General features: G+C 56.4%; 8 protein-coding genes across 8 annotated transcripts; 3 read left to right on the top strand and 5 right to left on the bottom strand.

Moving 5' to 3' along the window:
• Window positions 1-710: 710 nt before the first annotated feature.
• On the top strand, window positions 711-1303 carry K437DRAFT_221999 (uncharacterized protein; the record flags this gene model as incomplete). The annotated part of the gene is made up of 2 exons (XM_013389035.1): window positions 711-1103; window positions 1181-1303. The coding sequence occupies 2 exons, from the start codon at window positions 711-713 to the stop codon at window positions 1301-1303; spliced, it is 516 nt and encodes a 171-aa protein (XP_013244489.1).
• Window positions 1304-1536: 233 nt separating this feature from the next.
• Window positions 1537-3567, bottom strand: K437DRAFT_273097 (uncharacterized protein). The gene is made up of 3 exons (XM_013389034.1): window positions 3199-3567; window positions 3007-3112; window positions 1537-2925 (listed from the first exon to the last, which is right to left on the bottom strand). Exons 1-3 carry the CDS (start codon window positions 3234-3236, stop codon window positions 1549-1551), a joined length of 1521 nt encoding a protein of 506 aa, XP_013244488.1. The 5' UTR covers window positions 3237-3567; the 3' UTR covers window positions 1537-1548.
• Window positions 3568-3977: 410 nt separating this feature from the next.
• On the top strand, window positions 3978-5437 carry K437DRAFT_273096 (putative 25 kd subunit of DNA-directed RNA polymerases I, II and III). The gene is made up of 4 exons (XM_013389033.1): window positions 3978-4220; window positions 4300-4718; window positions 4788-4885; window positions 4958-5437. The coding sequence occupies exons 1-4, from the start codon at window positions 4149-4151 to the stop codon at window positions 5002-5004; spliced, it is 636 nt and encodes a 211-aa protein (XP_013244487.1). The 5' UTR covers window positions 3978-4148; the 3' UTR covers window positions 5005-5437.
• On the bottom strand, window positions 5068-9887 carry K437DRAFT_244894 (nucleoporin-domain-containing protein). Its single transcript, XM_013389032.1, has 8 exons — window positions 9533-9887; window positions 8841-9455; window positions 6630-8771; window positions 6301-6568; window positions 6007-6241; window positions 5821-5941; window positions 5661-5762; window positions 5068-5588 (listed from the first exon to the last, which is right to left on the bottom strand). The coding sequence occupies exons 1-8, from the start codon at window positions 9702-9704 to the stop codon at window positions 5155-5157; spliced, it is 4089 nt and encodes a 1362-aa protein (XP_013244486.1). The 5' UTR covers window positions 9705-9887; the 3' UTR covers window positions 5068-5154.
• Window positions 9888-10839: 952 nt separating this feature from the next.
• Window positions 10840-12799, bottom strand: K437DRAFT_290252 (alkaline phosphatase-like protein; the record flags this gene model as incomplete). Its single annotated transcript, XM_013389031.1, has 6 exons — window positions 12478-12799; window positions 11825-12454; window positions 11592-11782; window positions 11122-11569; window positions 10983-11073; window positions 10840-10958 (listed from the first exon to the last, which is right to left on the bottom strand). The coding sequence occupies exons 1-6, from the start codon at window positions 12511-12513 to the stop codon at window positions 10840-10842; spliced, it is 1515 nt and encodes a 504-aa protein (XP_013244485.1). The 5' UTR covers window positions 12514-12799.
• Window positions 12800-13176: 377 nt separating this feature from the next.
• K437DRAFT_222030 (SAICAR synthase-like protein) lies at window positions 13177-14862 on the bottom strand (the record flags this gene model as incomplete). The annotated part of the gene is made up of 3 exons (XM_013389030.1): window positions 13177-14431; window positions 14513-14592; window positions 14686-14862. 3 exons carry the CDS (start codon window positions 14860-14862, stop codon window positions 13177-13179), a joined length of 1512 nt encoding a protein of 503 aa, XP_013244484.1.
• Window positions 14863-17918: 3056 nt separating this feature from the next.
• K437DRAFT_255063 (Septin-domain-containing protein) lies at window positions 17919-19975 on the top strand. The gene is made up of 2 exons (XM_013389029.1): window positions 17919-18703; window positions 18771-19975. The coding sequence occupies exons 1-2, from the start codon at window positions 18120-18122 to the stop codon at window positions 19585-19587; spliced, it is 1401 nt and encodes a 466-aa protein (XP_013244483.1). The 5' UTR covers window positions 17919-18119; the 3' UTR covers window positions 19588-19975.
• Window positions 19976-20366: 391 nt separating this feature from the next.
• K437DRAFT_65151 (glycoside hydrolase family 16 protein) lies at window positions 20367-22467 on the bottom strand. Its single transcript, XM_013389028.1, has 5 exons — window positions 22299-22467; window positions 21872-22219; window positions 21536-21789; window positions 21088-21439; window positions 20367-21017 (listed from the first exon to the last, which is right to left on the bottom strand). The coding sequence occupies exons 2-5, from the start codon at window positions 22170-22172 to the stop codon at window positions 20452-20454; spliced, it is 1473 nt and encodes a 490-aa protein (XP_013244482.1). The 5' UTR covers window positions 22173-22219; window positions 22299-22467; the 3' UTR covers window positions 20367-20451.
• Between the last annotated feature and the right edge of the window lie 700 nt (window positions 22468-23167).

The raw sequence follows: 23167 nt of genomic DNA, 5'->3' as shown, positions 1-23167 counted from the left end.
TTAATTAAGTAGTGTTGAAGACCACTACGTTATGAAGCAGGGGGGAGACTGGCGAGACACACAATCACTGTCGGCCGGTATACACGGCCAAACTCTGGCTAACGTAACTAACTAGCCTAAACAGACCGCTGCTATAGACGGCAGACTGCTGCGGAAAGCCACGGACAGCTATAGATACGTGTACAAGGTGCAAGCGCACTGCACCAAGCACAACACCATCGTCTATCTAACTCTATCAGCAATTCTTCAGGCAACCAATTTAGACTTCGAGGAGAGCGACGAACCGCTTTGGTATAAGCTCTCGATCTAAGGATCGCACTTGCATTCACTGTAGATTGCAACCTACATCTTTGTGCGGAAGGCCAGGCCAGGCCAATGCGATGGCAGCCATCACGACAGACCAAGCATTACAAGCGTCGACCATGGCGCCCTCCAGTTCACAGCCTTCGCTGGGAACCAGCACATCGGGCCCTACCCTCGAGGCAGCGAATAGTCAAGGCGGCGGCAGCAAGAGGGCAACTTCTTCCAAAGGTGGCCCGTCAAGTCCAGGCGGGACGCTGCAAGCGGCCAGAAAGGAAAACAGCCCGAACTTGCCGTCAGCCAAGCGATCATCAGCTAGACCTTCACCTGCGGGCCTTAATGCAACGCCTCAAACGCAGTTCCAGACGCAGCGAAGCGTTGGTACAATTTCCGCCGGCTTACCCATATCCATGTTGAGAGACGCTTCCAGTCAATCTCAAGCTCTGCGTGCTCCTCCGGGCAGCGCACCCAGAGTAGGCCTGCGAAGCAGCTACTACTTTGGGCCTCCACCGCAAGATTCAGCATTTGGTACGGCCCCTGTGGGAGTAATAGGCCGTGACAAGCCACGGGAGATCATTCGCGTCGAGCGAGATTACACCAGCGGGGAGCTGTGCCAGTTCCACCCTTCATTCCCGCTCGAGCTCGAAGGGAGAGTGTCACCGACTCATTTTTCAGAAACGATCAACGACATTAACGTCCTCCTCATCGAAGCCAATTCCCCAGGGTGGGCATGTTTTGACAATACACTCGCTGCGCTCACACTCTACATCAGCCCATTTCTCTTCGGCTCAAAGTACAAAAGGGTGAGTTTACCTGAACATCGAATCCAGTAAGTCTACATTCTGATCCAGCGCCCATGCATCCCCCTTCTGCATACCAGGAAATGGCCAGGCTACAAGCCTACATTACAAAAGCAAATAAAGAATCCTTCAATCCAGCAGGGCTCAACATTATTCATCCTCGACACAGCGCATTCCTTTTTATGGAGATCGAGTACTTTTGAGCCTCTCCCCTCTTGCTCCCTGGCGCGCGACGCAGGATGTACCACGCGGAGCACAGACTGGTACACCAGAAAGCATGCATGCATACCGTTAAACGGACGCTACAAGCGTCTTCGAGTTCGCTAATCCAGCTATTTCATCACATATATAATCCAATCTTTGTACTTGTAATCAGGAGAACATCCAGCAAACAGGGTATGCAGGCATTGAATACCTCCTCGAGCGCTTCCGCCTGGGAAAAGAAATACTATTTTGCACCGAGACTACGAATTACAGGAGGGTCCGCTGGCTTGGCATATCCATTCGTATTCCCCGTTCCTTCGGCATCTTTGCCAATCTCTTCCTTATGGCCGCTGCCAACGACCGCCGCAGCTGCAGCCGCCGAGGCCGCTTGGGTCCCCCGCCAAGTCAACCACGCGAATGATGAGCCTTGAGTTTGCGCCTCTTGTCGCGGCGACGCTTTCTGTCCTTTCTGCAATGCGCTCGCCCTTGCAGCGGCTTCTTCTGAACGCCCTTCTGCTTCTGGACCAGTGGTGTTTGACGCAGACACTAACCTTTTGGATGCTGCTTTGCTCCATGCCGCCGCCTCCTTCCTCGGTGCTAGCGGACTAGGTGCAAAGTGACGCCTGCTCGTTCTGTCAAATTTTCCCACCTTGCCGCTGCGACTGTTACTGTGACGCCCCTGTTCCTCTTCCTTTGAATGATCGTCCGCTGCGCCGTTGGCTCGCGCATGCGCGTTATGGATGTGTTTATGCAAGCTACAAGCCGGCGAAAGGTCTCGGAGCGTGATTTCCGATGCTGTTGGATCATCGTCTGCAACGCGCCGCCTCCCCCTTTGATCCATCCAGCTGCTTTCTGAGCCACTGCTGCTGAGGAAGCTCACGATGACATTTTTGATATTCGGCAACATATGCCTGATATCCAACACAGCCACGTTCAGCTGGCTGCAAAGTTGCTCTGTGTTTTTCTGCATCAGGAAGAGCGCGTACTCGAAGCGATAGCGCTCCATACCCTTTGCGTAGAGCGGGAACACACGCGGGCCTTGGATCGCGCTGATCGCATCGTGAATCACAGAGCGCGAACCTGCGGGTGCGATCGTGTAATGCAAGGGTATGCAAAGGTACGACGATAGCAGCACCAGCAGCTGGGCGCAGAGGCCAAGGGCTGAGGAGACAGTGTCGTCGTCATTGCACAGCTGTTCCTCTAACTTTCCTGCGGAGTTGTTCAGCGATGCAGAGAGTGACAGTTGGGTTAACGAAGTGTCAGATAGGTTCGGGAGCGGTACGCCAGCAATGCTGAACAGCAAGATCGAAGGTTCGACGACTTCGATGGGGTATATTTCCTCAAGAGCGCTGAGCAGCTGTTTCCGTCTCTTGCGAATCCTGCCGCATATCGCAGTCCTCTCCTGCCCGCTTTGCTCGATCCGCTCCCGGAGGCGTTCGATGCCCGGCCGTACTTCTCCTGAAAGTAATCGCCGTGCATTCTCAAGACGCGCTCGCCTCCGAATCAACGAGTTGCGTGCGTTGTCGAGTTGCGCGCGAAGAGAGTCGAGCTCAGATTGCTCAGCTTTGATAGTCGCTTGGGCCACTGAGGTTGCGTGATGCTGGATAGAGCGGTGCTTCCGCTGATTGAGTTCGGATGCCAGGAGCAGTGATGAATGAGCATCTCCTGCGGTAAATAGTTCCTCTGTGAGCGGGCCACTCACTAAACCGAATTCCTGATCATCATCGAAAAGAATGTGCTTCGTGCGTTCCTCCGCGCCCCTCCACTCTAGCTTCGCAAGGGCATACTCATTCTGTGCCATAAGGAGCCTGGACGAATGTAATCACCAGTGAAAGGCGTCAGAAGGGCCTGCTCAGTGGCGGCGAGGGTTCGAAAAATTGAGATTCAAACTAACTCATTGATGTCATGCACCGTGTAGCTCTCGCGTTCCATCTCGGCGGTATTGGCTGTGGTACTGTTTCAACTGGGATCTTGCAGAGCGCTTCGTAATCGTTCGAGGGAGATTAGAACGCAGTACCTCGCTTGCTTTTGCAGAGCCAAGTTGTCGTGCGAGTGGTGCCAAGTGAGGCGCTCACCTTTCCCATTGCTGTAGTAGATCTCAATGCGCAATAGGGGGAAGCACTTAAGTAGTCCTTCGCATCGAAATGCTCATGGTTGCAACGTAAATCGAGGCACTCGGAACACCTGGCTCCGAATCAGGGAGTATGACTTTGAACTGTGCCGCCGTACTTGCGCTCTCGACAGCCGTCTCTCCTCACGGAAGAATGACCATTGATCGTGGTATTTGGACTCCTGGCCTGTAGGTGGCACACACCGTCGTCAGTTCGGTGACATCGCTGTGCAGTCCTGCATGGGCTGGCGCGGGTTGGCTTGATGCTCCCGGCTCGGGGGTGTCCGACTAAATTGCACGGATATAGGGCAACCCTAAAAGAGGAACAATTACTGGGTAAATAACCCTAAGAGGCTGTCCGCTCGCTCGGGCGCTCCGTCGAAAACTCTGCCGCAAAAATCGAAATCGTCGCATCGTGAACCTCTCGCACTGTCTCTCGCTTGCCTCAACTCGAGAACATCTTCTTGTGCGGCTCATATCTCCTTTGGTCCCCAATCCTGCCCAAAGGACAGCAGACAGCGCATATAGCCATCCCTGTGGAGAGTTGGACAATACCCCCTAGAGCGCAAGCCGATATCCGCCTGGTCTTTGGCAGACAAGTTGCACTGCCTGACGAGCGCGTGAGACCAAGCAGTTTAACGAACGACGAAGCTGAGAAAAGCTTGTCGTGTCAGGCATTCAACCAGCTGTAGGAGGGGTATCAGGGAGGAGCTACAGGTGAAGAATAGATCGCGATGGAGGAGGAACGACAGGTTGCAAGGCTTTGGAGGGTGAACAAAACGATCCACGAGCTGGTGCAAGATAGGGTGAGCGTTAGCCGGAGTCGGACGGCGTAACTATTTGTGCCCTGCTGACGTGCGCCACTGGATGCAATCCCAAATGCAGGGATATCAAGTAGCAGAAAGCGAAATCAACATCTCTTTAGACGACTTCAAGGCACAGTATGCCCCCAACGGCCATGTGGACCGCAAAGCTCTGAACTTCTTCGTCGAGACGGAGGAGCCAGAGGATGGCGGGGAGACGGACAAGTTGTATGTCTTTTACTCAGAAGACGCCAATGTGGGTGTCAAGACGATGCGGCAGTTCATCGGCGCTCTGGATCAGCAAAACATTACCAGAGGCATCATCATCTGGAGCGAGAAAATGACTCCGGCTGCCAAGAAGGTCATCGAGGCCATGCGTAACCAATTTGTGCTCGAAGACTTTGATGAGGCTAGCTTGCTTGTCAACATCACACATCACATGCTCGTGCCACGGCACGAGATCATGAGCTTTCAGGAGAAGCGAGAGCTTCTACAAAGATAGTGCGTGACCCGTAACTTGTTACCCGGCGCTGAGAAGCGAACTGATGGCCCCTTTGCTATTCATCTCAGTCGGCTGAAAGACAACCAGTTACCACGCATCCAGCCCACAGACCCCGTCGCACGCTACTTTGGCCTCACACGAGGGCAGGTTGTGCGCATTACCCGACGTGAGTAGTCACATCCTCGAAGTGATGCACATCTAAGCACAATCTAATGGTACTTGCTCCCTTATCTTGCAGCTTCCGAAACTGCCGGTCGATACTGCAGCTACCGGATCTGCTTTTAGGCGCGGTCCCCCCTGCTGGGCAGCAGCAGTATTGTATTTGTATGGCACATGTTCTCTAATCTCCGTCGCATATGAAAGGGGCAATGCATGAGGTGCGCCCCGAAACACGTTTAGTGCCATCAACTAGGCTACACTCCTCTCGCGGCTCTATCAGAACGACCTGCGAATCCGCTCCTGACACTCTTTTAGCTTGCTTTCCGAAAGCGAGAATTGACGACCAGGCAAGATATCCCCACTGTCCTTGGCATTTGCACAGGCCAGCGAGTGAATGGAGACAATGTACGCATTGATCGCGTCATCGATCCTTTTAGCAGGAAAGGATGTCATCCCAGCTGCGCTGGGCATGTCGAGCGTCTGCTCGAGCCACAGCTCGATCAAGGCAGCAGTATCTGCAAGCAAGAAGGAAAGGCCGGCACGGCTAGTCCAAGGGTCTTTCTTGTTGTGGAAGGACAAATCGAGTACGTCCAAGATGCCTTCTTGGTCAGCACCCGCTTCGCTGAGGGTCTGTGCCGCCCAGCCAATGGGAATTTTTTGACGATCGCGCTCGCTGAATGCATACCGCTCCAGCAGGTCGGTCAAGACATCTGGAAGGCGGAACGGCGCGCACTCGGCTCAGCTCACATCACAGAGAGAGCGAGGAGCCCCTTGGAACTCACCAACTGGACAGGCCGTCTCAGATGGAAAATAACGCCCTGCGAGACTGATGACCGTCGCGGCCACATGCTCAAACCGCCGGGGGCCGGGAGCAGACTCGTGAGCTGTGCCCAAAATGAATGTCAGATTCGTCCTGAAAGACGTAAAATACGATGTGCCCACCTTGATCGAGCAGCGCCTCCCATGTCTCCTTTACTAGTTCCGCATCTTGATAATCAGATACGTGGAAGATCATGATCATGATGTCGTATAGCTGTAGGGGTTGCACAAAGTCTCGGTAGAGCTGAGAACAAGGGTAGAAAAGTAAGTATGGCAAGGTTTGCAAGCAACAATGAGGATGAAACGTACCGAAGAGATATCCAGCAAGGTGCTGTCCAGTTGGGCGAGGAGCTCGTTCTGCCTGTCATCCTCTAGGTCATCAAGCTGTTCGATAGCCTTGTACAGCTCTCCTTGTACCTGTGCGACCTCAAGCATGTCTTCGATCTCAGTCTGCTCTGCGACGTGATCCCCGCCGCCTGCAGACCTTGCATTGCTGGAGGCAAGCGAGAGATATTCAATCCGCTGAAAAAGTGAGAGATCGAGCCTGAAATAGTGTTGCGTGAGCTTTGTCACCATTTAGTTAACAGTGCACTGCTTACTCACTCATCTGTTTGCGCCAGGCCAGCCAAGACGGTCGCAGCTGCAAAATATTCGCCAACTCTGACGTGGTACTGCCAGAGAAGCTCGCACTTCTCAAGTGTGAGAGGCTCTCCGGCGAGGTAGTCGCGGATGTAGGGAGTGCGCATAGCAAGCAGCTGCTCCGTCATCCGCCGCTGGAGCAAAGAGTCGTAAAGGGCCGCGTGGAAGAGCGGATCTTCCGATTCTTCGGCTAGTGCATATGCGCCTGTGCGAAGCGCATCCGTCTCCTCATCTAAAAGATGTACAAGGTTTAGCGAGAAGGCCCCCTGTGGAGAAGATATTGGAGTACTCACATGCCCTGTCAGTAGCTGCGTTCTTCTCTCTTTGATTGACAGCCTCATTGAGCGCGTCGTCAAACTTTGCCAGCGATTCGAGGACAAGGCTGTAGCAATGAGAACGCAGGTGGTAAGCCTTGCGCGCCTCGTCAGAGCCTTGTTGCTGTGCAGCATAGTATGAAATCGCCAAGTTTTTCGAGTCCCAAAGAGCCGCGCATCGCAGTGGGAGCTGAATGGCACCTTGTGCGAACTGCATAGCGGCAAAGTCGGTGCACGCCGCCTTAAGCTTATCAAACGGCAACTGAGCGGCGGCCCGAAGAAGCAGTCGCAGGCTCTCGCGCAGGCTTTCGATGCGCTCATTTTGATCCAGCGCTTCCCTGGCTCTCCTTAGACCCTCGAGAGCCTTGTACAGACGCACATCGTCGGCATTGCAAAAGCTACCGCACCGCTCTTGCAGCACGTCAGCCACGGCGTCGATGCTGACTTGACTCGCGATCAGCACATCAATCACCGCTTCCACAACACCTCGAGCCGCTTCACGGCCTGCGGATGTGGTGATCAAGTCTGCATACGTAAGGCTGAGTAGCTGTGTCTGCAATTCAGGCTTGCAACCAGTGATGATGGTAGGCATCTTGTAATCGATCAAGAGCAAAGCGAAGCTGAGAGCCTCGAGCGTTCGCGCGATTACCTTGCTCAATGCAGTGAGACTTTCCTGCTCGGCCTGCTCTGCCCGCTTCTCATCCGGAAGTGTGACGGTAGCGCTGGAAGCTTTGGCTCCAATGCCAAGGAGTTGAGCATGGCGCTGAATGAAGCCATGCAGTTCTTGCAGATCTTGCTGAGCCTTTGCCAGAACCTGCGCATCCAAATTGCTATCTAAGCGATTCGGATCGCCAACGACAGGTGTCTTGCGTGCGATCTTGGCGTTCCAAAAAACGCGCATGAGGCGGGCAGTGTACATGGCGAGCGCGTCGTGTCGCGCAGAAAAGACGACCTTGCCTTCGCTGGCCGACTGAGAAGGGAAAGGCGGGGCTTCATACCTTGGAGCTCCACCCCAATCAAAGTAAATGCGGAAAGCGGCATTGACGACCTCTGGCGAGAGGTAGCGCGTGGCAAACATGCCCTCCTCCTTGGCGAGTGAATCAGCGCCGGGAGCCAGCACAGTGTGAAGCACTGACTCGGCAGAGGTAGTGAGCTGCGAGTTGCGACTGGCGATGGCGAGGGTCATGGCGCATGCTTGAGACAGGCCATACTTGCGGAAAAAGTCGCCCACAGGTTGGTCAAACGCAGTGCCAATCTCCAACAAAGTTCGAAGCGAGTCGATCGGCCGCTGCTCGACTAGGATGACAAGGCCGCCCGAGGAGAGGATCAAGAAGACCCGTGGAGGTCGCAGAACCTGCGTTGCTAGCGGCGAGATCCTTTCTACATCGATCATTGTTTCGAGTTGTGGATTTTTCGCCTCAGCGATTGCCCAAGTGACCCCTGGCACGAGCAAGTCCGACGCCGTGTCCGTGAGCTCTTCCCTGTGCTGACCGGCACCGGCCCCCACTCCAATGCTGGAAGCGACTGCCCGCTGCATCGACCGTTGGACGCAGAAGATGTTGTCTGTCTGGCCCTGTGGATCACCGGGATAGGGACTGGCAGCAATAAAGATCCCATCACCATAGAACCCGTGCAATGCTTGCGAGATGCCCGGGTGCTGAGGCGGAAAGTCGCTGGTCTGCGTCTGAAGCTGATAACCAACCATACCGCCTTCAGCTGTTTGCATTTGTCCCTTCGGTGGTGATGGACGTGTGTAGATGAGATCAAGCCCATTAGGTATCGAGTTTGTCGTTGTGGACCAACTTCCGTATCCGTAGCCTCGCCGAATGTGAGAAAAGTACAGTCTAACGCCGTTGCTGGTCATCGCAACAAGGTGTACGCCTTTGCTCTCCTTTTCTGTGGTTGTCCCGAGCCAGGTGATTTGAAAGTCATTCGCATTCAGCATACCGGTGTTGGGGCATTGAAAGTTCGCCAGCCGGCAAATGTCTTTGGCCCTGGCGACAAATTTGGGTGCTTGACTCGAGTCCTTGGTGAGCAGATGATAGACCGAAATTTCTCGTCGATTATGGAGGGTATATATAACGTTGCGCCGGTCGTCAACGAGGAGAAAATCAATCGATTCTGGAGGGAAAACGGATCAGCAATTGTCCGGGCGTTTCGCAGCTATGCCTTCATCCAGTGCATTCCCACCTTTTTGTTTGCCTTGTAGCAAAGCCGGCATTCGGTCGATCCAGGTGCTGGTGAGATTGTTGAGGTAACACTTGTTCTTAAACCACCCGTCCTGCGCCTGATACACAAGCTCATACAGGCACTGGTCACTGCCTCTGCAAAAGATCCTGCCTGAGGATGTCCCAGATACGTCGGACAAAAGGACTCCGCCTGTGTCTGCCTTCATTTCTGGAACGTAAAGTGCGATCTCTGGCGAGCTACCTTGCGCTTTGGACGTATCAAATGCAAGGCAAAGAAGGGAAATGGAGCTGTCTGTGGCGATGACAAGGACATGCTGAACCGAGGCGATAAATACGCCGGCGCGCGGCTTCACTAACGCGACGGACCTGATAGCGCTTTCTGGGTGGTCGTAAGTCTCAATTGAGGATTTGCTACCCTCGAGGTAGTTCCACAGATGTAGGGTGTTGTCAATGACAATCCAGGCACGCTGGATCTCTGGGAAGAGGCCTTGCTCGGCGTGAACGTGGGCCGACGCGCTAGCTTCGACGAGCGCATCTGGGAGGTTGACGATTCTTCGCTTGCTCAGAACAGACCATGGTGCAACTAGCTGCAGCTTGTACGCCTGGGGCGAGGCAGCTGCAATAGAGTAATCAATGTCAAACGCTTCAGACATCGCCCGATCCGAATGCATTGTACAAAACCCAAATGCTCACCAAGATGATCCGTCAGATCTGGCCACAGAGAGTCCTCTTGCAGGAATTTCCTGATAGTTGTTGCACCCTGATCCAGCGGTTTGAAGAAAGAGTCCTCTATCGCCCTACCAGATGGGCTGCATGTAGCCGTGAGGGTAGAACCAGAGGGCCCAGCTACGGCGTTTCCGTTCATCGCGAGCTCGTTTTCGTCCCGATTCACCCTGAGCAGAGCGATGTGAGAGCGCGAAACCGATAAAGCGAGTACTGCGAACGCCTTTACAAGACAAACAAGGGAAATATAGCTGCCTACCAGCAAGTCTGAGCGTGCGACCAGCGACAAAGCAGCCGGTAGTGTGTGTATACAACCCAAAGTGTGGGATGTAATGTACCAGTGAGAGAGAATCTTCGCAAATTGGATCGCAACGATGGTTAAGTTGACTTAGCTTCTACCTATACGTGTTTCTTAGACATCCGTGTTACAGTAAAATACCAACAGCCGTTCACTCCTCGCTTTTCGATCTATCCGTACAAATTGAATTGTTTACACGGGTGAATCTATGGGCGCCGAATGGTTTACTCTTCTAGCTCTTCAAAGTCACCACTGTTCTTGTGAAACCAAAGCAGAGTCCTATCTTCTGTAAAAGCTTGAGGGGTGTGTCAAAATCTGCAACCTGGCCTTGCTCCATTACGAGAATGGGGTCATGATCGATGATACTTGTGATTCTATGCCAGACCGTAATGAGGTTGCAATAATCGAACGCTGTGCAAATGGATTCTTGCATGGATTGATCAGATTCAACGCTGCATGCACCCAAGAGTCCAGTCAGTCTGGAAGCAAGTTACTGGGAACGCCAACAGTACACCCCAAGTTTGCGGTTGCCTCGTCCACGATCACAGCCTTGGCTTTGCGCAGGATGATGCGTATCATTGCCAAAAGTTGCCTTTGTCCTGCTCATAAGTCGATCCACCTTCCTCGATCATACTTTCATGCCTTACTTCGCTCTGCTGAGACGCACTCTGGCCGCTCGCATCGGGTATAGAACTCAACGACTGGACACGTCATAGCACCTTCCGGCATTCGTTGTCAGAGTACTGCGACAAGGGGTCCAGGTGGGCTCGGTGACACCCAGTGAACAGCATCAGAAAATGTAAGAAGAGGTCGATTTGGCTTCTGAGAGTCTGCAGACCGGCGTTTGTGATGTCCAGTCCTTCGATGGTGATTGAGCCAACGAAAGCCCAAAGGTCGGGACAGGGTTGTCCTCCGCTCTCATTGCCATGAGCTAACTTTACGTGCAGACCAAAATACGTCAAGTAATGTAGACAGTTGCTCAATAAGGACCGTAACCAGGATGTTGAGCATCCGTGTCGGCATCAAGGACAGCAACCCCCGTCTCCGCCACGTATTCTATCCAGTAATCTAATAGCTTGCGCAGAATCTCGGGCCTTTCTTGCGCCAAGTCGTGCATCTCACCTGGATCAGCGCTGAGATCGAAGAGCTGCCACTTGTCCGAGCCGACAGGGGCAGGCAGAAAGATCGCTTTCAGATTGCCTTGCCGAATTGCCTATTGCCCAAACAGCTCCCAGCCCGTCATATGCTGTTCGCCGTGTACACGGGAGGCTTTGCCGCTGAAAAATGGCACCCACGAGCTTCCACGCGGTGGGAGCACCTTACGCCCACGAAATACAGCCCTGGAATGAGCAACACCTGCGAGATCAAGAAGCGTCGGAAGGATGTCCATGACCGTCACGAATTCATGAGTGACCGCGCCTGCGAACCGTGCATCGAACCGTAGGAAACGCAAGATGCATGGACATCGAATGCCGCCTTCGGTGATCCATGCCTTATACATGCGCGAAGGGGCGGTGCTGGCCTGAGCCCAATGCGGACCATACCAAGTGAACGAATTGGCGCGGCCAATACTTTCGTAACTGTTGTTATAGTGCTTGGCAATGACGGCCTTCAGGCTATCGTCCCCTCTCAACGGCAGTGCTTCAAGCATTGCGCCCTCGCTGCCGTTATCGGCACAAGAGAATAAAGGTGTTGTCCAGCTCGCCCGTCTGTCCTAGGTATGTGATGAACCTGTCGATGTTTGTGTCCATCTGCTCGACCATGGCGGCATAGGTCTCCATGAGCCGCGACGAGTATTTCTTCTCCTCTTCTGTTAGCGAATCCCACGCCTTCGTGTCGTAGGAATGAATCATAGGATGGGCCTCTGTGCCTGCCGGCACAAGACCGAGCTTGACCAGCGTATCGAGACGCCGGGCCCGGAGCTGGTCTGGCCTGTCGTCGTAGACGCCTTTTTATTTGGCAACGATCTCAGGGTCTGCTTGAAGTGGCCAATGCGGTGCTGTAAAAGGCAAGTACGCAAAGAAAGGCTTTACCTTGTCAGTGGCATCCTCCTCCCTTTCAGACAGGTGCCTCAGCAGCTTGGAGACGAAAACTTTAGAAGAGTAAAATGGCCGAGGAAGATCGTCCAAGCCGAGCCTTTTGTCATTCTCATAGTAAAGAGGCGGCATGAACTTGATCGCCGGCTCCCCATCATCACGCTGCGGTTCCCAGGCATAGTGTGAGCCTGCGCCCGGGAGGAGGCTCCAGGATTTTTGAAATCCACGTGCGTGCGGTGTCGCATCAGACGTGAGGCCGAGGTGCCACTTGCCTGCCATGTACGTTGCATAGCCGGCGTCAGCTAGGATTTCTGGCAGCGCGGCAACTCGGGCATTCAGCACGCCTTCATATCCTGGATTGCCCTGGAAGGCAGGCACGCGATTAATCGTCTCTGCCATCTGCCCCAGGCTGGCGAGATGGTCTTCCGTGCCGCTCATGAGCATCGAACGGGTCGGAGAGCATGCTGAGGCGGTGTGAAAACCGGTTAGACGTATCCCAGCGTGGCCCAGCTTGTCCAACCATGGTGTCGAGATTTCGGGCCGTACGATCCCGTGTCGCTGAAGCCGAGGTCATCAGCGACAATGATCAGGAAGTTGGGCCTCTTGGTGCCCATCATGACAGTATACGGTATAACCCCATGCGAAGTAGCATAGTCCAGGTAGAGTCTAGAATATCAAGCCACATACGGAGAAGGGTACCTACGACCTTGGGGATCACAATCGGAAGAGGTGTTCTCCCACGAGCATTCATTCCGACGCACGCTCTTATACCATTTCTTCAGCTGGCAGCCTCACCTTTCGACGAAGGGGGCGACCTGCGATTATTGCCTGTTGCCCCTTGAACGTCCTAAGATTCGCATTTCAGGAAGCCGGAGCATGCCGTGAGCCAAGATTGCAAAGACATGTGCGCATTGGGTGCTCTTCTTGATGGTTGGTCTCGGTTCTATGGCGCCTTTTTTGCACACAAGCCGCAACCGAAGAAAAGAAGTGGAGATTCCGCTTTTGCTCAACTTCTTCAAATAACACATTACATCATCCAAGCTGCCGACATGCCGAGTTGCCCAACGAATCATCGATGAAGGAACACTCTCACTGCTCTCGGCAGCGGCTGGCGCTTCGTGGGGTCACTATAGAACACTGAATGATGGTGATGGATAGATGCAGAATTACAGGTCGCCTGCTATACTTGTAGCAATGTGTGCTCTAATGCCTGGAGACGAAATGCTATTGATGGAATCGGTGGTGCCTGCATGCATTTGCACATGATGCGTCGCGTTCAGCTAGACACCCTTCTCATCTTTCCCTCCTTGCTGCTGCTCGCCCGCATCTGCAGCCTTCTCGCCTTCGGGAGCGCCTACGCATATGCCCCCGTCCACATCTGCGCTCGCAATTGCACTCGCGTTCGAATATGACTTGCCGTACTTCTGCCACCCGGGCCAGCCCTTCGCGCGATCGGTGCACATCATCATGAACTTGAAAAAGCGATCGGCATACTCCTTTGGCGGGACGCTGCTGATTAGGTGCCGGTCCTGCGTGAAGCTCTTCCACCATGTCTCGCCGCGCTTGACGCTGGTGTATGGCGTGAAGAGATCGATGACGCCGAGGTAGTAGATCCATCCGGTCGGCTCGTTTGCCTCGTTCGTGCTGCGGAAGCCGCCTTCGTCCTGGTAAAAGACAAAGTGGCGCCGCTCGGACGAGTCCTTCGTCGGCAGCTGCGTGTCCGCGACGAGACTCTTGGGGTCGCTGCGCCGAACGGCAGCGCGCAGAGCGAACGCCTCCTTCTCGTGCAGCCGCTTATTCTTGCACGACGGCACGTGTTGCAGCTTGGGCATCTGCGATGACGTCGTATCCGGCTGAAACATCTGCAGCTTCTCTTGCCGCAGGTTCTCGCGGTTGCCGCGACGCATGTCATGCAGGCCGATCAGCAGACTGTAGTCCATGATGTTGAGGCGCGCGAGCAGCGCAACGTCTGATTTGAGCTGCGCTTCGAAGATGGCGCGCTTTTCGGGCCCGAGCTCGATCTTGCGTTCGCGGCGGAGCCAATTGATGTCCTTGAGCACGGCGCCCCTTTTCAGCTTGGCCTTTTCCTCGTCGTACTCGCGGCCGACGATGCTTCCTTTAAGGTCGTACGTTTCGTGTATGTCGCGGTGCGGGGGAAAAAGGTTGTTCATGATGACAAAGTGGATCTTGCGCCCGCGCGGCAGCTTGACGCGGTGCAAGCCGTAAAAGCGCGAGAGGAGAGTGTGCGGGTTGGCCTTGACGTGCTCGTGGTAGTCTTTGAGGATTCTCAAGAGGAACTTGTGCTCAGAGTGCCGGATCGTCTTGATGATGAAACGGTAATCGCGCGAAAAGTAAAAGAACGAGCCAGACTTGCCCGGTGAGCCGAGTTCGGAGAGAATGTACTTAGCCGTCAGCGAGAGCAGATAGTCGGCAGCGTCGAGGTGAAAGTACTCGCGCAGCTCGCGGAAGACCCAAGGAGCGTAGTCCTTGAACTTGAAGTCATACTTTGCTGATGGTGTCAGCTCATTTCCGATGCTGTGTGTGCCAGTAACAGTATGAGTCAGCTCCGCACTGACGGCCGAGAGGCTGTCGCGTCACGAGTAGACTGGGGCTCACATGTCAAAAGTGAACTTGTGCTTCGCCTGGTAGTCTTCGTCCGTCAGCGCGCGCTTAATCTTGGCCTGGCACCTCGATACCTGCAAGCAACAGCCACAGATCCACCACGTGCATGTCAGTCACACATCCTAGGAGTCGCATTGTCTGCCAGCCAGCCACTCAAAATGACTCACACCAATCCGGATGCCCGTCAGCATATTGTACATGAGCACGTAATTGACGTGATCCTCGCCGATCAAGTTGCCCACGAGCACCTTAGGCTCGTCCTCATCCGCTACTGCTCCTGCTGTTCCTCCACCGGCGGCAGCAACAGATGCAGCAGCTCCGTACCCGCTGCCGAGGCCGGCCATGCGGCTCCTGGTGCGCACGAGCATGCCGCCGACCTTGTCATCGGGCGCACCCGCTGCTGAGTTTGCGCCTGGCGCGGTGCCCGCACCAGGTGTAGCGGTAGCAGCATCTGCGCCGCTTCCATCGTCCACACCTGTACTCATCTGCTTGGCGCGGCGCGCGCGCAGCAGGCGCTCGGCATTTTTGTTGGCCTCCTCGTCGAACGCCGCGTCACCAGTGCGGATTGCGGACGACGACGACGGGTAAGACGGCACGAGCGTACTGCCGAGGGCGTAGCCATGCGCCTGCAGCTGGGTATGCTGGGCCTGCGCTTGCATGTGCGCGGGATCAAACGTGGGCGCGCGCTCGCGGCTCGAGCGGCGGCTGCTGCGCTGCGTCGCGAGCGATGACGCGCTCAGCGGCCGGCGGCTGTTTCCGCCCCCGGCAGCGTGCGCTGCAGCCAGGATACCCGCAGGAACGGGTGTCAGGCTCGTCGAGCCGCCGGACGTCTTGTTGCGGCGGAGCGGCGTTGCGACGCCCGCTACACGCGCTGATGCCGATGTGGAAGAGGAGGTGGTTGCTAGCTGCTGTTGCTGTTGAAATTGCAACGCTGCATCAGCACCTGTGAACACTGGCGCGGTAGCGCTGCGTATCGGCCGGGCCACATGCCCGCCATTTGTTAGACTGGTCTTGACTGTCGCACTAGCACCAGTACCACCGGCAACAACAGCGGGTACACCAGTAACGAACGGGCCAGCGCTGGACTCGGGATCGGCGGTGATGCTGTCGGGATCCGCCATGGCTCCGTTCGGCATGCTGCTCGCAGCGGCGGTGGACGACCCGAGGATGCCAGTTAGCCACCCTGCTTGTGCATACTGTTGCTGTTGTTGTAGCCCTGCGTCCTCCTGCGAACGCTCGAGATCATTACCGTCCGTCTCCTCGCTAGCGGTGCTGTACCTCGAGTGGCCGCTGGTGGAGCCGCCACCGCCGATGCTGAGGCTGCCGCTGACGCTCATGCCACCGAAGCTCAACCTCTGCGACGAGTCCTGCTGGTGTTGCATCGGGCGACCGCTAGCTCCCGCCATGGCCGTCGCGCTGGACGGATCTGTAGCACCACTAGAGCTGCCAGCGGCCGCGTCCTTTCGACTGGCTCCGGAGGCTGGCACTGCAGGCCGGGTCCCGATCCTCTCGTCCTCCTCACTCGTCGGCGGACTCGGCGGGAGCATGTCGCGGTGGAGACTGGCGGACGAAGAGTTCTCCACAGCGGCAGCTGTGCCCGCACTTATCACTGTCGCACCTTCACCTCCACTTGCATCTCCACCGGCCCAACTGCCGTCACCACCCTGCCGGACGCCAAAGCTCCATGGAGCGGAAGCCATGGGCTGTTTCTGTGCTGTAGGTGGGCCGTGCGCTGCCTTGCCGAGGTGGAGCGGGAGCAAACCAGCCGGTGAGGCGGCAGTAGAGGTACCCTTCGCGCGTTCGGCCGTCGCGACGGCCGATTCGAGTGCCGCAGCGGTCGAGCTGGAAGCGGCACTGGTGTCAGCGGAAATGCATTTGGCGTGGGTCTGTTGCCCAGTGCTGGACGAGTTGCGCTTGGAGACCAAGGCGGGTAATCGCAGCGCTCTCGGAGCGTGCGACCGCATCGTGCTCCCACCGGCACCTGTATCCGATGACCCTGACTTGTAATCGCCATGACCAGGTCCATCCTCTAAACCCTGCGCATGGACATCCGCTTGCTCCGCCTGCCTGTCCACTTCGAGCTTCCGGGGCACGGCGTATGGGTCGCTGCGGCGGATGTGCAGGTCGTAAACCTCGCCGGTGGTTGCGTCAGACACGCGGATCAGCTGCTCCTCCTGGCCCAAAGCGCCGCGTATCGTCTTGATCTGCGCGGCGTAATATGCATCGTGTTCTGAGTGCGGGGTGCTGTTCTCGGCTTCTGCATACTGTTGCTGTTGCGACTGCTGCAGCTTCTGCTGGCTTACCGACTCAGAGGCACCCCGAGCGCCTTTGCTGTGCGCCCCAAGCCGGAAGGGCGACTTGGGGCGGTAAGAGATCAAGCTAAGCGAGGAGGGTTTGGGCGACGGCGGCGGTTTGGGCGAAGGTAACGCTGATACAAATGTCGATGTAGATGCGGGGGATGTGGGTACTGTCGATGAGTTACGAATAGGCATTAATTTCTGTTTTTCCGTTGCTGCTGCTGCTGAAGGATCCTGGGCAGCAGGATCCGATCCTGCCGCATGACTCGAACCAGCAGAGCGTGCGGGGAGCATGTGTGCGAGCATGTTGCTCACAGCAGGAGTTGTCTCCACTGTGCTCGCGGGGAGTGTGGGATGCTGGTCACGCCCGGCTCGAGCAGAACCCACGCCGACCCCTGTGCACCGTCCCCGCTTTTGCTATCAACGCAGATGTGCACTGCTGCTCGAGGATTGTACGGCTGGCGAACTTGCTGCTCACTCCTCTCACCAGTTACAAGAAACATGGGCCATCGACGAGCTCCATGTAGTAGTGACCACGGACTGTGACTGGGATCGACATGAATATCGATCGATCATCTCGTCGCTCGACTCCTGAGAGAGGTTTGGTGCGCTGGTGCGCTGGGGCCTGCGGCCTAGTGGCCGGCCTGGCGTGTGCTGGCCCAGTCAATCAACCCTTCTCTCTCCTCCTGCGTGTAAATCCAGCCGGCTGTCGACACGAGTGTGCGCGCGCGCTGGTGTGCATGTACGTATGTACCTGAGCGCCGCAACAGGGTCGCTCGCTCATCTGCCTGGGTCTAGGCTGGCGCAGTGCCAGCGCCCGTGCCAGTGCATCCTCGGCGGGCAACGCAACAACCAGCATTCGTTGGCTCCTTTCTTAGGGCCAAACCCTCCCCTTCGTCGTCGCTCGTCGTCGTCGTCGCTACCACCCACCCACTCCAGCCTCGTGCATACACTCTGCCAAACGGAGTACGCAGCACCGGCAGCTCTCTTGCCCTGTTCCCCGACCTCTGCTCTGCTCTTCTCTCTTCCCCGAACCAGCCAATCCCCCTCGTCGAGCCGGGCGCCCGCGCGCTGTAGAAACCCAAGAATCTTCGGGCCCCCATCCCACCATCTCTTATACCATCCGCCTCCGCCCCCGCCCACCATGTCCACCTTTGCCTCGCGCAAGAGGGCCACCAAGAAGGGCGTTTCCTTCACCCTCATGGTGGTTGGAGCAAGCGGGACAGGTGAGCATCCGTGGGATTCCCGGTTTCCCTTCATGCTGGGATCCCTTCCGTCGGGGGGGGGGGCGCTTGAACCAATGCATGGAGAGCCACGCAACCCGAAAGGATGGCGTTGCAGACGCAGGTCGGCGGGAACGAGATCATACGCAGCTGAAAAAAGGGAAAAGCGTACAGCACTGCAGGAAGGGCAAGGAGGACACAGACTCGGGGCTATCGTGCGCAGGTTTGGACGAGCATGGCATCCCGATCATTATTAGAGCTTCTTTAACCGCTGCAGGTCGAATCTGTCCGGCTCAAGCAACGCTGGAAAAGGACAGATGGAACGATGAAGCGCTTAGATGGGTCGAGCTGGCAGACTGTGGAAGAAGGAAGGCTGCCTCTACATTCCTGCCCACCACCCTGCCCTCCTCCATCACCTCAGCTGCGCGGCGTGCTGACTACATGTTGCACCTCCACTTACTTGCAGGCAAGACGACGTTCGTCAACACTCTGTGCGAAGGAGAAGTCATCGGACACAAGATCAGCGACAACCCAGAGACAGCCCACGTCGAGGAGGGCATTCGCATCAAGCCTGTGAATGTCGAGCTCGAGGAGGACGGCATGAGGATCGGCCTGACCATCGTCGACACACCCGGCTTTGGCGACAACATTGACAATGAGTACTCGTGCGTAATATCTTTCTGGCGGGAAAGAAAAAAGATTGCTCCAATACTTACATGTCGCCTCACTCAGATTCCAAGAGATCGTCGGCTTCCTCGAGCGCCAGTACGACGACCTGCTCGCGGAGGAGTCGCGCATCAAGCGCAGCCCGCGGTTCCGCGACAACCGCGTGCACGCGCTGCTCTACTTTATCACCCCGACGGGTCACTCACTGCGTGAGATGGACATTGAGTTGATGCGCCGCCTCAGCCCACGCGTCAACGTTATCCCCGTCATCGGCAAGGCCGACACGCTGACCGCGACAGAGCGTGCGGCGTTCAAGAAGCGCGTCGTCGAGGACATTGAGCACTATGGCATCCCTGTGTACAACTTCCCCTACGATGTCGAGGAGGATGATGAAGAGACCATTGCGGACAACTCAGAGCTGCGCGCGATGATGCCCTTCGCCATCGTCGGCTCCGAGGAGGAGGTTGTCGTTAACGGCGAGTCGATCCGTGCGCGTCGCTACCCTTGGGGAATCGTCGAGGTGGACAACCCGAAGCACTCGGACTTTACGCGCCTGCGCTCTGCCCTGCTCAATACGCACCTGGCCGATCTGAAGGAGATCACGTCAGACTTTTTGTACGAAAACTACCGTACCGAGAAGCTCTCGCGCACCGTTAACCCTGCGTATGCAGACTCCTCCATTCCCGGCGAGGAGCTGGCAAACCAGAGCGTCCGACTCAAGGAGGAGCAGCTTCGTCGCGAGGAGGACAAGCTGCGCGAGATTGAGCTCAAGGTGCAACGCGAGATCATGGAGAAGAGGCAGGAGCTTCTCGCAAAGGAAGAGTCGCTCAGGCACCTCGAGACAAGGCTCGCGCAGCAAAACCAGGAAACCGGCGCCCACTAAGCGCTGCCCGCGCCCACAGCTCGCTGTGCGGACTTGGGCCTATGGACGGTGGATGCATGCAAAGGGAAGCCCCCGCACGGATCGGAAGGCAGGCAACTCTCCTTCCATGTCAATGTGCGCACGCTCGAGTCGGGAGCCCTTGCGGCGCCCCCTTTGTGAAATATTTTCTGTGTTCCGTTTCTTTATGGTCTAACGACAAAATCAAATCGGACTGTCACTTTCCTCTCTTTTTTTCGATATTGAGCCGTCGCGTTCTACACCGATTGGCGGGTATCCTTTTTCGCAAAGAGGATTGCATACTGTGAGACCTTGTTCCACGCTGCAAAAGTAAATGTCCGTGTGCACTGGTGCGGCGGAGGTTGTTTATGCTGCCTAGTGTACATGAGCGCCTTGGCGAGCAGGACAAAAGACCAATGGCGAGCGATGAAGTATGTGCTTTGTGCGTGTGCATATACGAGTGTTTTTGGAAACTGTGCGTCTGTGTCAGCGTGTGCGTACGTGCGTGTGTGCATGCGCGTATGGTCTCAGTTCCGGTCCCGGCCAAGCCAGGGAGTGGAAAGAATCATGCGGGTCCTCTATGCGAATGCTATAACCTTGTCTGTCATCGTCGGGGCGGGACAGCAGGCTGCGTCGATATCCCGGTTGTAGCGTCTGTGCATGAACGCGCGTGGGGTGGGCGAGGCGAGGCGATATGACCCAAGTCGTGAGGCTGGAGCCGCTGGCTTTTTGCTGAGCTACAATTGGTAGAGGGTGAGGTGAAGCACTCGAGGGAAAAAGATGTCCGTAGTTGTGACTGTCCGTTGTGTCGATATCGTGTTTTGACATCGCAATGCCCGACTGTACGATGTCTGGCGAACCAGCCAGCTAGCACACGTTGACCAGCCTGTTCTTGGGCCATGGGTACCGATCGCGAGGCCAGATGGTGTAGTTGGGGTTCGTGTACACATCAGGGTGGTCTTCGATGTACTGGGCCGTCGGGTGGTCCGGCGGGTCGCAACTCGTCTTTGACTCCGTCCCAGCGAGCTGGTAGACCCGGACGTAGTCGACGAGCATGATCCCTGGAAAATCGAGCTCATCCCAGTGAACCGCTTGGAAGCCGGACGAAATGCCAAGGTTGATGATGATCGACATGGGCTCCGTTGGGATCAACCTCCGCGCAATGTTGATGTCGGTTCGTGCAGGGACCGAGTCGGATGTGACAGTCCAGGTCTTTTTGCCATCCATGTACCATGTGATCCAGCCGCTGCCGTCTTTGTTCCAGTCCGGCTGGTATTCAAAGCCGTACGTAACAAAGCGCGCTCCAGCAGCATCATGGTATGAGTCCGCCGGGATGTTCGAGATGCCCGAGACGGCCTCTTGGTAGACGGAGCCGGTGTATGAGTTTGCTTTAGCGGTTCCGTAGAATGTGGCGGCTGTTTCGTCCCACGCGTCTAAGGGAAAATTCCAGCGAATCAGTATGCAATACCGATCTACCAAATTGCGACAGCAGACGTCACTGACAATCAGGATCGAACGGCGCCGTCTGCAGCGACTGACTGGCCTCTCCAATGCTATGCGTGTTCTGGGCCTCGAGAATGTCGATCTCTGGCGAAGCGCGTCCGACGTCATGGCTGGGGCCCGGATGGTCCTCTCCCGCGCAGGTGCACGCACTGGCGCGCTGGCCGGGCAGGTACGAAAGCTTGTTGTCGTAGTTCTTGCTGTACGGCCCCTGCGCGTTTAACACGCGCGGCGGACCCGTCCCCTGCGGGTTCGTCTGGTTTGGCAAGGTCCCATAGTCGCACGAGTCGTACGAGTACGGCCACATGCCCTCTGTGCTGCCAAGGTAGCCTGGCCGGCCGAGGTTGCCCATCGTCTGCACAGCAAAAATAGGAAAAGTCACAATGGAATTCGTTCAGTAAACGCAAAACGGTCGCAGTATCCCAGTTGCGAGACATTTCGCTCAACGCACCCAAAGACCGGGCCAGAAACCACGCGTGTCCTGTCTGCCGGGCAGCTGCACGGCCATCTCAATATATCCGCCTTGGAAGCAGAACTTATTCCAGCTCTGGAGCATGCCGCTCTGAAAGTTTAGGTTGTGCGTCTCCTTTTGGCGCATGACAATCTGAAGCGCGCCTCCAGTCGTGTTGATCGCCTCGGGAGAGTACCACTCGTAGTCGCCCGTCGCGCCGTACCAGATGTCGACGGCTTCCCAGAATGGGTCGTCTGGGGAGTGTCGCGAGCAGCGCACAGCCGTATCAGCTTTGCATTCATGAGCAGGGAAAAATGGGAGCGCACTTCAACGCACCTCCAGGCCAAAAGGTACGACCTTCCTGCTGGAACTCGTCCGAGAAGACGAGCTGGTACTTGTTGCCGTTCGTGCCCGAAGTCCAGGTCTTGTCCGCTTCTTTGGTGTCTTCGTCGATGAGATTCCGCAGCCCATTGAGGAAAGCGACCTGGCCGGTGCCGTTGGTGCCGCCGAGGCCAAAGCCGCCCAGTGTTCCGGCAGACTTGTGGACAAAATGTGCAATGATCGGATACCCTGCAAAGAGGGCTAGCAGGCCGCAGACAAGCACAAGCAGCGCAGCGACGTTGAGGATCCCACGCATCGAAAAGATGGTGCAGTGGCGGTCCAGCTTGGCGTCGCGTTTCGGGTCTGGATTGTGCTGTGGAGATAAGGTGTGAGCGCTGATCACACTTCAGTGCAACCATCAGCGAGTACGAAACTGCCTCACCAGGTAGTCATCCGGCTCGGCATCCTTGCTGTCCCAAAGCAAGGCGCCGGCGGGCGTGGCGACGGCGTAGCGCCCGCTTGCCTCGCTATACACGGACGAGTAGCTCGAGTCGCGTTTTTCGTTGGAGAAGCTCTCAGTGCCCAGGGATCCACTCAACCCAGAGTGGGAGTAGGCAGCTGGCCCTTTGAAGCGCGGGCCGACACCGGCGGCGTTATCATTGCTGATATTGTTGTTGTAATTGTTGCTCTTGTCGCTGTGCACGGGCAAAAGACCGGCACCGGAGTGGTTGCTCGATCCGCTCGCGCTACCGGAGCTGTTGGTCGAGTAGAGACCGGTATTCTGTTGCTGCTGCTGTGCATATTGTGCCTTACCTTGCGCACCCTGTATGCCGGCGCCTACGCCGTTACCGGTGCGAATGTGCGAGTATGGACCATACTCAGCGCCTACACCTCCACTGGCGACGTCGCGCGAATTCGATGGCAGGCTTGCAGATCCTCCCGGGATGGAGGCGCCTCCGTGGACCATGCCGTGGATGTTGGCGGAGGCGCTGGTGCGCGTGCCGGGTGGTCCAAAGCCGTGTACGCCGTGCGAGGAGGAGCCTGCGCTGTGCGAAGTGGACGTCTGCGCTGCCGAGGAAGGGGAGCGAGACGGGGGAGCGGCTGCGCGCCCGCCGCCGTTGGCTTGCAGGTGCGCGTGGTCGGCCATCGCAGCGGCCAATGCGTCCTGGGGCGACAATGGGTTGGGATGGCCGTTTGCTGGTATGCTTGCAGGCGTCGACTGGCTGACTTGTGACTCGTCCCAGCTGGGTCAATCAAACGGCTGGTTGACGAGAGGAGGTTGTGATTGTCTGCCTGTTGCACAAGAGGAGA

The sequence above is a fragment of the Tilletiaria anomala genome (assembly GCF_000711695.1).
Source record: "Tilletiaria anomala UBC 951 chromosome Unknown K437scaffold_19, whole genome shotgun sequence".
NCBI lineage: Eukaryota > Fungi > Basidiomycota > Exobasidiomycetes > Georgefischeriales > Tilletiariaceae > Tilletiaria > Tilletiaria anomala.
This window is presented reverse-complemented; position numbering and strand designations above follow the sequence as displayed.